The sequence below is a fragment of the Lagopus muta genome, chromosome 5 (genome assembly GCF_023343835.1).
Source record: "Lagopus muta isolate bLagMut1 chromosome 5, bLagMut1 primary, whole genome shotgun sequence".
NCBI classification, from domain to species: Eukaryota; Metazoa; Chordata; class Aves; order Galliformes; family Phasianidae; genus Lagopus; species Lagopus muta.
In genome coordinates this window covers 19,713,333-19,726,160 of record NC_064437.1, presented here as the reverse complement: position 1 = coordinate 19,726,160, position 12,828 = coordinate 19,713,333, and the positions used below count along the sequence as shown (strand labels likewise).

General features: G+C 36.0%; 1 protein-coding gene across 8 annotated transcripts in view; it reads right to left on the bottom strand.

Moving 5' to 3' along the window:
- Positions 1–12,828, bottom strand: part of NTNG1 (netrin G1) — a 152,448-nt gene that overhangs the window by 43,872 nt on the left and 95,748 nt on the right. For all 8 annotated transcript variants that reach the window (XM_048947113.1, XM_048947106.1, XM_048947105.1 and 5 more), the window contains exon 5: positions 4,151–4,177. In XM_048947113.1, coding sequence (XP_048803070.1) covers positions 4,151–4,177 — 27 coding nt within the window. The remainder of the gene's footprint in view (positions 1–4,150; positions 4,178–12,828) is intronic.

The window sequence follows — 12,828 nt, the reverse complement described above, 5'->3', positions numbered from 1 at the left end:
GTGCTTTCTTGAGTAGTACACTAGAAATCACTCCACAAAGAATGGGATTCTGTTCAGCACTGGAATCAGCGAAGGGACCTCACTTAGTGAACTTCAAAACTGAAATCCAAGTTACATAGGAGAACAGTGGTGTTCTCATGAATCCTACCAGGTAAATAAACTCACAATTTCTTTGACTTAGAATGTTTAATTTACTTTCATAGCTGGTATTCAAATGAAAGCATTATAGCACAAAGGATATTGGTATCTTTTTTTTTCAGCTCTGTAAAGTTTTAATATCATAGAAAGCCTAATTGTTAGACTTGAAGAAAAATTCTGGGCTCATAGAGTTATTAGAGTAACAGTGAGAAAACAAATACTGTCTGCCTGTACCTGCTTATTCAGATAAGGTGATTGCCTTAGACTAGGGGTCTGATTTACAGTGTTATTTAGTAAAAAGTCAGATTTCATTAAAACTGAATTGAAATGGGAATATTTTGCTAATATATCCAAAATGTTACAATCTGAAAACTATCTAAAAGATTTTGTAGGTTTGTGGTCCCTCAACTATTCAGTTCTCTCTGTAAAACTTGTTCTCAATTAATTACAAACAATTACAACCTACATATGCATATTTAAATCCTGCACATATGTAGATGTTACATACATAATCTAGTCCGGAGCTTGGCACTGTAATAACTTTGATCCCAGTGCAAATTTAGTGAGAGAAGTTCTTGATTGGTGCAAGGGGATGAAATCAGGTTCCAAATACTTCCAGTGTGATTTTTAAAAAATAAGATTTCTAGTATTTGCTCTCTCAGTTTTACAATATTTATATTTCTCACTTCAAAATATCACAATAAATATTTAAAACAAATAAAGTTACACTCATCCTAACACTATTTTAAATGCAGAAAGATATCCACCAGATCTTTCAAGGTTAAGAAACCAATAAAACAAGAATGCCTGTTCAAGGTTTATTTTATTTTTTTTATATTCATTATCATTCCAAAAAAAAAACTCTCTTAATTTGAAATTGGCTGTAAAGAAGAATAAAAATATAGAGAACAAAGCAGAGAATGCCATTTGAATATCTTGATTCCACCTTGCACTTGGGTGCACGGTCTGTCTCTAAACTCTGACTCATCTGCCACCAGCAGGCTTTAAGGTGATAATCACCCACACAGAGCTATTTGCACATCATGTCTATCTTATCCTGTTTCTAATTATACCTTTATAACAAACTGTTTAGCATAATTAGTGGTGTTATGCTTCACAGGAATAAAGATAGAAGCTATAGGTTAGAAGATTCAGGTTTCTGAAGGCATACATGTACAAACTAGTAATTTTTGTATGTGGTCACAATAACAAATATTTTGATGCATTGGTCTATGTAAAATTATACAATGATTATTTTAGCAAGTAAAGTAATGCAGTTTTCAGAATGTTCAAGTATTATATGTAAGCATTGCTGATCATAAATTTTACCACTATGAAATGGTTTTGGGACTCATTAATTGCTAATGCTCTCACCAAATATCTTTGCAGATATGGCTGAAAAATGCTGAAAGGGACAGCATTGGAATCTAGAATGCTGGAAGTGACTGGACACCTATTATTCAACTGATAGACAGCAGCAAGTACAAATGACCTTAATAGGAAAGCTCGGGTTTATTTACTTATTTTCTAGATGATCAGAAAGGATGTTTACTTAATGACCATTCATTTTTTGTACTCAAACTAACAATAAACTGCTTTAAGATGATTGAATTATAAAAGGAATAGAGAATGATGTGTGTATGTGCACACAGAAAATACATTGTAGTTTTCTTTGGGGATGCTTTCATTGGGGTCTTCAGAATGTTTAATGAACGCTGATTGCAGCGGCACCTGATTTGTTTGCTGGCAGTTTGGTCTACATTCGCTCCCTCCCTCCTGTCCCCTTCTTGTGTATTTGAAAAAGACTGAAGAACACAAAATGCAATATCGCCGTAGTAATGTTTGCTGTCAGGCAAAATAAAACCCAAATGGTATCTCCTGAGAATAAACTCCCGTCCCTAGTTAGGGAGAAACTCTGCTGATTTGAACACAAGCATAGCATAGACAAAAGAAGTAGTAGTGCGGTATCCATTAAAGCAGCCACAACCATTGAATCTTCTTTGGCTTTATGCATTAATTGTAATTCTGTTAAATTCTCTTAGAGACAAGAATATATTTATGGGTTCTATCCTTGTTTAACTGATAATTCTGCTGTTTCTATCCTGTAGTAAAGATGTTCAGAAGATTGTGCGAGTAGAGCTATTTTTCCCCTGAGCTATTTAAGAAGAAAAGCATGAAAAAAAGCAAGCAGAATATCAGTATTTACTTATGCTCGTGAAGAGATGCTCGTGCTTCAGCCTTTCCAGGTAAGTAAAAAAAAAATTGTTGAATTCTACCACATATTACTCCAAGATGTTTATAGTACATTTAAGATAAAGCATAAACTTGCACTAATTTTTCAATTTTCTATGGAATGTTAAACAGATTTTTCTCCATTTTTAATAGATAAACAGTACTAATCAACCCAGTTTAAAACACAAAGAGGTCAACATTGCATCCTTTCAGGTCACCATTACTTAAAAGGTATTTGAGTTTCCCTGTTAAGTTTTCAAAGGCCAACATCTGCTGATGCTCAGAAATGGTAGATGTGGTGACAAAGGCTGCATGGAGCGTGAAGTGAAGACACAAGTATATAGTCCATGCAACACAGCACTAAGAAAATACAGCACAACCATACTTCAAAGACCTATTTTCCCATTCATCCCATGTCTGTTATTAATGGCAGGATATTTCTGATAACACCAATATAAACTTACTCTTCTCTTCCATGTAGTTCTTTTTTTTGTTGTTGTTATAATATATATGTATAAAAACATGGTTTTAAAATAGCATATCACTATCCATTTTCAGTCATGAAAATGTCAAAGGAGATATTGAAGCAGGAAAATTACATTATTCAAATCGAAGGCTCTCAGTTTCAGGTTATTGCCATTGATGCTGCTTCAATATTTAAAGCTACCAAACAGATGCCATGGTATTCAGCTGTTAGCACTGTTCTTATTTACGAGGAGGCTAGTTTTGACGATATTTAGCTTGCTGCCTAGAGTTTAACAAATCAGTGCTATTCATGAGCTTCCGTAAACTGAGCTGATTTATAAATTGGCAGACCTGACTATGCATCAAAAGAAGTGAGGCAGTTTTATCCAAATTATTAGAAGCTTTTCAGCTGGATATTGGGTATGGCAAATTGTATTTTACTACGATGATATTTTCTCATTTTGATAGTCCTGCATCTCATAGACGTTGCATCTAAGGTTTCTGCAAAGCTGAGGCTGTGGGGAATATTCTTTCAGTCAGTCACAGCATGATAGATTTCTAGTCCTGCACTCTATTTGTAAGCAGCTGACATGTCCTGACTGTGCACTTGTCTGCTGTGGAACTCAGCTGAGACACAGGGCTCAGCTACTATGTTCTTCCTTTGTTTAAGTGTTCTGACATGATTTATCTGCTACTTCCTTGATATGCTAGTTCTTAACATTACAACACTATGTTTTTATCATAGTTTTGGTATAATATTTTGAAGCTTTATATGCATACAGAAAGCAGGATTATTTTTACAAGGAACACAATTCTATTTGTTCTGTGCAGAAAAGCCCAGTTCAGAGGCTACTGGTGGTAATCCAAAGATTTGAACAGATACACTACATTTACTAAGCTACTGCACAAAAAATGAAAAGTATTTTTTAAAATCTTCTGTTCTCTCTTTGAATTTATACACAAACACATGAAAATTAATTGTCCTATACTTCCCTGTTACTAGTAAACATTTTCACAAAATATACTCAAGAAATATTTTCTGTGGAAGTTTTAATTCTCTGCATAACGCTCATTTTTACAGCATTCATCTTTCATCTGCCGATAAGAATGCATCAGAAAATCTGTGCTTGAAGGCAGATATGTTGACATTCTCTCTGGCTATATAATACGGTTACATGTTACTGTAAGCCAGTACATAACCCCTTCACTGTAGAGCACATTTCAGATAAACATCATCTACAACAGAGAGGGATGTTGGGAAACGAGATCCAAGAAGCTGAATGAAAATGCAAAACAATACTGTCTTTTTACTTACTACCAATACTGGAAATACTGGGTATACCTGTAGAGAAAGAAAACAATAAAAAGATGTTAGCTGTTTACTGTAGTTGACAGCACTATTACATCTAAGATTCTGAAAAAATATATATATATCTCCTCATTTTCAGAATATTGTATCAATAAATAGTTCCAAGCAATTGCTAGCATTTATCCCGCCCTTTCTAAATGCAGAGTCTTTAGATTTTTCAGTATGAGACTGTGGGGACCACTAAAATGTATTGACAGATGGGTATTTCTGGGACCCATACCAGATCTCAGAACTTCATGAATTTGTTCAGAGCAGTTTTGTATTTGAACTAGCCAGCCATTAGGTTTAGTGCTCTATATAAAAATATAACTCATGCATGTATTATGTAGATCTAGGGAAAAAATGAACCAAAGGATAGATGCATTGCTAACCACTTTGGCCAGCTGCTTAAATCAGTTGATGTCTTCTGTTGCATTAACTACACATAGCTATTTTTTTCATCCTTTACCTGATGGTTACCCAAATTAAGTTAAGGAAAAGAAATTTAATTGAGCAAAACAATCTAATGCATTAGGCTTGCCATATTGACTAAGCCTCTCATTGATTTCTTTTCCTGCTTTCATTTCAGTTTCTGAGCTGAACTAATGCAGGGAAACCATTCCAGAGGCAGGTGAGATTTACCAGAAGAGGTGGGGCTGCTGAGGAGTAAAGCTGCTACATTAGCAATGTGGGATCTCCAGTTGCCTGATGTAGTTCTGAAATGTAGCTTGTGGTTATATCTGCCCTTAATGGTGCTTTTTTTTTCATGTCCAAAACTGTGGACACAATATCTTTTCTGAAATGCCGTTTTCTTTATATTAAATGGTATCGATTATAGTACTATTGCTGGTTTCCAGTGTTAAACTGCAGATCAGTAATTAAATTCTGAATATTTGCATCCTCTCAGTTAAATACAGTTTTCTTTCTGTAAGTTTTATTGACTTCAGTAGAATGTGCTTTACTGCAAAAGTCTTTTTCTCCATTAAACATCTGCTGTACTACTTTCAAAATCCATCTTGAAGAGTTCTGTCTTACTCAGAGATCGTATGGACTATTCTCTAATGAAGCAAGTTGGAGTGAAGGAATGTTTGCATGATAAATGACTTTCAATGTAAGTATGGTGGTAGAGTCAATTAGGAATCGTTCCTAAATTCTAGCCTGGCAAGGAGAAAACTGAAGTAATTTGGTGTACAGAATGATAACCTGAACGAAATATGGCAATGCTGGGGCACGTGCCAGAAAGTCTGCCCTACTTTCACATCGGATGTGGGAACTGGGACCTGCAGAAGGCCAGGCCCTGCACTTGGGGAGCCCCTGCTGAATGAAACTGTCAGGCATCATTTCCAAACTTCATTTTTGCTGAGATAAACATGTATGTGTATGTATATACTTAAATCACACAGTTAGGTATTAAAAGCTAAATAAGAATATGGTCATAATAGAACATATTTTTTGTTCTAAAAGTTATAAAAAGAACTTAGTTCCCTATGTACTTTTAAATTATATAGGTTAATGTAAGAGAACTTCTATCCACATGCCTTAAAAGTCAAAAAGCCAACAATCAATTTTCCATTTTTCCCCAAAGTTTCAATGGAAGTTTGTTTCCTTTTCTTGCAAGTTATTATAGATGTTTTAAATTAGCAGAATTCATTTTCCTTTATACACTGATGGAAACTGCAAGAGTATTAGATAAAGTACAGATCCTGTGTTCTCACACTCACACTTCCACTGTGAAACTGTATTTGTATTTCCTTCAGTATACTCCCCCACCTCAAACCTCTTTTCTCTCCTACACACACACACAAATATCCTTTCCTTTCTGTCCTTAACAGATTGTAGGAAAGGGAGAGGCTTTCCTGCAAGTCTGATCTCCTCTTTTTATTCTATTTCACAAATTCATAGTGATAAATGCTTCCTGGGCAGAGAATAATGAGAATAAAAAACCTGCTTGCCTTTGAGGGCTCTAAATTAAACTTGCAAAGTTGTCTTCAGATTCTATTTGAAAAGCTCTTTCACTCTTTCCATAGTTTCTATATTTGTGTGATTTTTGTAATACCAGTTACCCTATGTGTGGTGACTGTGTTGATTGTGTTCTACTTTATGCCCTTTCTGCTAAAGTGAGTGAGAATGGCACTTCTGGGTTTGTCTAGAAAAGAGGTGATTGCATAAGGCCGTGAGACAGGATCTATTAACACTCCTTAAAAACTAAAGTGCATATATAATGGGAAATATGTTCTCAGTAGTGGTGCTCTGGGAAGATCAGGACTTGCATATCGAGGCCAGTTCTGGCACAGCAGAGCTGCATGAGGTGCAGGAGTTGCTCCCATCAGCAGCCCTGAGGTGTGCATGCATGCCATGTGGGGGCTGTGGCATGGTGGAGAGGAAGCTGTTGGGAGCTGGGTGGGATGCTGTCGTCCCCTGGCATGGTGGGTGCCCATCAGCCTTGTGGCAAGATAGATCAACCAAGCACAACTCTCTTCTGCTAAATTAAAGAAATCAAGTGACTGTATTTACACATAATGAGTTGTTAAACCAAAGCAATGTTCTTTCACTTGGAATCACTGGGATGCTCATGCATTTTAATGGGGAGTCTTGTATTGAGGAAAGAGCCAGGGTAGCTCCTGCCCCCAAAATGGTGAACAGTGCAGAAGTCTCTGATCCTATTTACTATTTTTGACTTGACTTGAGGGTGGTGATTTGATATACTGCATGTTTACTGAAGTGCTTCTAAATATGCACACGTTACATGAGAGAAAAAATCTAGTGCTTTCCTTGCATATGGTGTTCTGCATCTGCCTTGTAATCTTCTTGTTTTCCATTATCAGGAAATGGGTTGTTTTAGCAACTAGATACTGTGTAGCTAACTACTGTGAATGGAGAAAAAAACTCCAGAAATTGGATGCTTGCAAAGAGGCAGGTTTTCGATTTCTTGTGCAGATTGTGTCAGTATGGAATGCATAACAGAAAGGAATGACATCAAGCTTTCAGTGAGAAGGGCAATGCTGCAGTTTGCAGTCTCAGAGCAGGCCATATGCTGTAGCTGCCATGACCATCAGTGTGTTTGCATGCTTCCTGCCAGCAGAGCAGGTAATACAGTCAGGCTGCGTGTCCTCCTGGGCTTGGAGAGCATTTGTGATGGAGGAATTATTCTGGCAACTCAATCTTGGCTACTGTCTTTCTCATGGGCTTCTCTGCCTTTGCCATCACAAGGCTGGATGTGCACCTGCCATATGATGAGGAGTCAGGGATGGGCTCCTGCTGCTTTCAGAGCACTGCATCTTGCTTGCAGCTCACGTATTCGGGGAGACAGAGTCACCCAGAATTATCCAGGTGAGGTGAATGCAGCCTAGGGACTGAGAATTTAGACTGCCTGTTATGAAGGTATGAGAAGATACAAGAATAGATAATGCAACGCTATTTTGGACTCCTTAATTGCTGATGGAAGTTGTGTGAGAGTTTTTTTGACAAAAGATATTTCCTTATAATTGCACTCTACACAACACTGATTCTTAAAGAGGTGCAAAATATAGAGTTGAATTCCACAGCAAAGAGTCAGAGCAGGGCTGCAGTGTCTGATCTGCTTTCCTGGGATATATGTGATGCAGCATGACAGCACTCTTCACAGATATTTTTTCCCTTTCTAAATTCTCCAGTGAGGCATGATCACAATATCAGATCATCAGTATCAATTTTAGAAGTTCTGAATTCTATAGTAACTTAAAGTTCTGAGAAGCTGGAGGATCCTAGCATCTTGTAATCCCTTCATTAAAAGGAGTGATTATTATGATCACAGAAGTAAACTTTTTGTGCTCTGTCAAATTGTGTTTAGGCAAAGGACCACACACTGTGAAAGACATAATTCTTAAGAAGTTTTGCATGTGTTTTGTTGTGAGAGCCTTAGAACTTCTGCTACTGTTAAGTTTGCAATTGCTCACTCTGTAAAGATTGAAAAGATTATCAGAATTGTCAAGAAGCAATGTTTTACTTCTTAAGCATGCCCTATTCCTCTGCACTGAGATTATGTAGGACAACATCCTTTACTTAATTCATGAAAGTAGGCAGTGGAAAGCTCCTGCCTGTTGCTTCAGAGAACAGGACCCTTAGAAAATGAGACTGTATCTACAGTGTGAGCCTGCCTTGAAAAGACTGTTGACTGCATGATCTTTTCAGGCATAGGGAATCCTGCTACATAGATTCCTCAATAACAAGCCTGCCATCATACAACCTCCTCGTCAATTTCACTTATGCTGGTCCTTCAAGATGGCTTTGTGCCATCAAATATTCATGGAGAAAAATATGAACACAGATGAGAGTAATCAGCACAATACTTTAAGTACCATTACTTTTTGCCAGGACTGTTTCTGTGGCAGCTGTGCTGCAGTGATGCCTCATAAGTCTTTTCCTGCTCAGGGAGGATTAGCGCTGTGCTGCTGAGACTGAGGCTATTCTGTCAGAGGGGAACTTGCTGCAGAAGAAATTCTGTTAACTGATTGAGACTATCTGCCTAACTTCTCACTGAAAAAATCCACCACTGAAAAATCCACCAGTGTTCTTTGTGTCCTGATCAATGCTTTGTTTCATGTCGAACTATGAATTAGCAAAGTCGGGTAGAAGCTGGGAGGCATTTTTTAGCTGAGTGTCAAGCATTTCTGGTACAGGTTATTGGCTGTGGAGGACTGACAAAAAAGCAAGCAGGCTTTGATGGATGGGAGCCCAGCACAGACTCGGACAGCTCTGTTTGATAGAGCAAAGAACATAAGTGCCAGAGATGATCTAAACAACAGAAGGAAGAAAAGGGCTTGTGCTGTCAGACACGTATGACTGCTGAGAGAAAAGCTATCTTGTAATACCAAGTACTGAGAAATTCAATAAGTTCACTTTGAGTGCCAAAACATATTGCAGTACAAACTATTTGTAGAATGTGGCAGCACAAGGGAATAAATGTAATCACAAAATAGTCAATAAGATAGAGTGAAAATATAAAATAAATGCTATGCAGTAGTACCAGTATACAGTGAAGAATTTGATGTTTTTCACAAAAGCAGGCAAAAATGCTTTGCATTCTCCTAAAAAAAAAAAAAATTACTTTCAATAAAAATGAGAAGGATACAGATATCAGCTTTATATCAAGGTTTAGATTATGAGTGGGATATAGCCTAGAATGCTCTTGTATTTCATGAGCTGTAACTTGAACAGTTATGAACAAGCCTCACTGGCTACCAAAATGGCAGAATCAGGACAGTGAAAACTACATCAATTCCTGTTTGGAAAGATTTTGAAACAGTCCTCAGGCTTCTTGTTGAATCTAAGCAAATTCCCCGGTATCAGAGAATGTCTGGAGAAATCTTTATTTTGTGGGGGAAAAAAAAAAATCATTTATAGAATTACATTAATTACATTACTGCATCTTATTTAAGCACTCATACAAAACAAAAGTGCTTCAAATCCATTCTAAATGAAAAATATTTTGTCTTAGATGAAGAAGGTAGAATCTGAAAATTGGAAGGAGGAGAAGAATCAAAGGACACTGCTGTAATGAAGGACTAATTATTGTACCCCTGGGGAATATAATTACCATATCAAGGAAGGTGTAAAGCCAAGCTAGATAAGTAAGTTAATTCTACCAATATGTTCCCCAAAAACGTTCACAGAATGTATGGTTATCTAAGAAGACTATGGCCCTAGAGCTACATTTACTGATCACCTGATGGAGATGGTGAAACAAACTCAACAGTGCAAATGAAATTACTCTGGTCCTGCAGAAAGACTACAGAGTAATGCAAAAATTCATATGCTAAAACTCATGCTGGATTAAATCAGGAAGTGACAATGAAATGAAGCTTTTACATACCATGAATAATTGCTGCTTGTAGCAAGTAATCAGAAAACGCACAAGAAAAGAAGCTTATTTAGATCTTAGTAGTGCATAGGACCTGATTCAAGAAGCAGTTATCAGAGAACCACTTCTGGAATGAAAGCCAACATACTTGTTGAGAGGAATAAGGAGAAAAAAATCCACTGCAGAAACTTTCAGAGAGAGCAGATAAAATTGAGGAATCTAGTAAAAAAGGAACAACAACAACAAAAAAACTGAACAAATATAATGCAGACAACAGAGAGATGTAAAAATCTGAGAGACTAAGAATAATTGCATACAACCAATCAAAAAAAAGTAAATTCTAAAAGTGAACTTCACTAAAAACATAACAAACCTACCCAAATGGCAAAATAAAGAAGTCTTTAGAAAGATTCTCTTCACAAGTGTAAGTTAGATTAATAGAGAAAGATTGGAAAAAAGCATAAAAATCTGTCAAGCTAAATATAAGATATATTATTTATATTTATTAAATATAAATATAAATATAAGTTAAATATAAATAAATATAAGTTGGAGAATCAACTTGCTACAGACTTAAAATTTAATGCATATTTATTTTCCTTTTTAAATAAACACACCATAAGCAGAAGGCTTCACAAAGAGATGATTGGGTAGATAGAGAATGCTAAATACTAAATACTAAATTAATTGTTTGCACTGATACTCACAACAAAGGTTATAGAGATTCTCACAAACTGAGGAATTTATAAAAGTCTGCCATGACCAGAAGTTGTTTTAGAAGATAAAAGTAATATCAAGCAATAAGAATTGCCATATGGTTGTATTCACTGGAAAAGTGTTTTAAAGGAACTCAAATATGACATTTCTGAACGAATAACTGTAACATATAACCTGTCACTTATGTCAGCCTTGATGCCAGAAGAAATGTTGTCAGTGTGACACCAGTTCTTCTTAAAAAGGACTTAAGGGCTGATCCATGTAATAATAAAATACAAAGCAGACGCGTTTTTATGCCACTGTAAAAGATCCATGTTATGCTCGTGTCTAGAATATGATGTGAAGTTTAAGCCTCACAAAATCAAAAAAATGTCACCACAGAGCCAGAAGGGAGCAGGAATGGCACATGTAAATGATTTGGCATTGCTTTTATATACAACAAGATTAAATAGATTAGGATTCTTTATTTGGGAAACAGATTGGAGAAGTGGACGCGCCAAGTCTATGAAATAATAAATGGGATAACAAGTAAATATGGCTGCGTTATTCCATTTTTTCCTAAGGGGGTAAAGACTTAAATAAAAACACAAAAAGCAAACAAAAGGAAATTATTTTCATTCATTATGTCTTTAAAATGCAAAGTGTGTTGCTGTAAGAAGCCACTGAGAAGGAATGTATGACATCTGTGTCTCTCTCTTCTGAATCTAGAACCACTGTAGGAGACTCCAGTGCAGAAAGCCTCTTTATTGCTCAAGACTGGAAAGGCCAACACAAAATCCTTCTACGTTCACCTACGTCATTCAGTTTTCTATAAACTGCTTCTGGTGAGCACTGCTGAAGTCAGGATTTGAGGTTTGATGAAACACTGGTCAGCCCAAATAAGGTTACATTTTCACAGTGCTTCAGTACTGCTACTACTACTAATAATAAATAGAAAATTCTTTCTTTTATTTGCAACAGTTTTTGATTTTGATGGAATAATATATCTGATGCAACTCATTGTTTAAAGTTGTCTCATCAAGCATCAGCAACCTTTCACTGTGTGCTAGTTCCACTGTTTCTGTTGGTATATGTTTAATTCATTTTAAATGATGTCAGTAACATAACAAACTGCATGTGGTAAGATCCTCATTTTCAATTTCAGATGTATTTTGCCCTAGTGCTGATGATTACTGGGGTAATGATATATGCATGTGTGTATATATATATATATATATATATATATATATGTATGTATGGTTCCATATATGCATATGGTATGTATATGTGCCTATGCACGTATACAAATACATACATAAATAACATCAAGCTGGTAAATCTCACTGTTTTTCTCCAAACAAAACTTTAAAGTTCTAATTCTGAGAGCAATGCTCCCTTTTTATAACTTGGAAAAAGTGAATTCTCTTACAAAATGTTTTTCACTTGCTTTTTGAAGGTTCCTTTTTTCTGCTCAGTAGGAATTTTATCATAATTTCATACCCCCACACTTCACGGTTTGTTACTTGGGCTATTACTCTCACATTTAACTTGATAAGGTCCTGCTTCCTGTGATACTCATTTTTGAGTCTTGATTCCTCACAGCTGCTGCTTTGAAGTCTTAGATAACATTCCGAGCACTGTACATTTCTCCTGATTTTAAACTTCTATTCAACGAATTACATAGCTTTGTTTCTCTTACATAACTTTTCAGTAAATTGTTATATTCTAATATTCTAGAAATAAATGTTTTGCTTTTAATCAGAGTAAAACTCTGGACTTTTTTCTTCAAAGAAGCTATAAGTTCTGTCAAAAGGTTTGGTGATTTATTCTCATCTTCTTTAATCCTTTCTTCAAAAGAATGTAAGTCTGTTACTCAGAAGGAATTTGAATCATTGTGTATTTCATACATGCATGAAAAAAAGAAATGATGCTGTGCAACCTCTCTTTCAGCACCATGTTCTGTTTGACCTAATCCTGACCAGGACCAGGAAGAGTAGCTGCAAGCAACTTCCTTTGGATGATATTCGTATGTTTTGGAATGGTATATGTGAAATAGTGAGTATGCAAGTTGTTGAACGTGTATTAGTTTGAAACAGGCAGAGATAAAAAT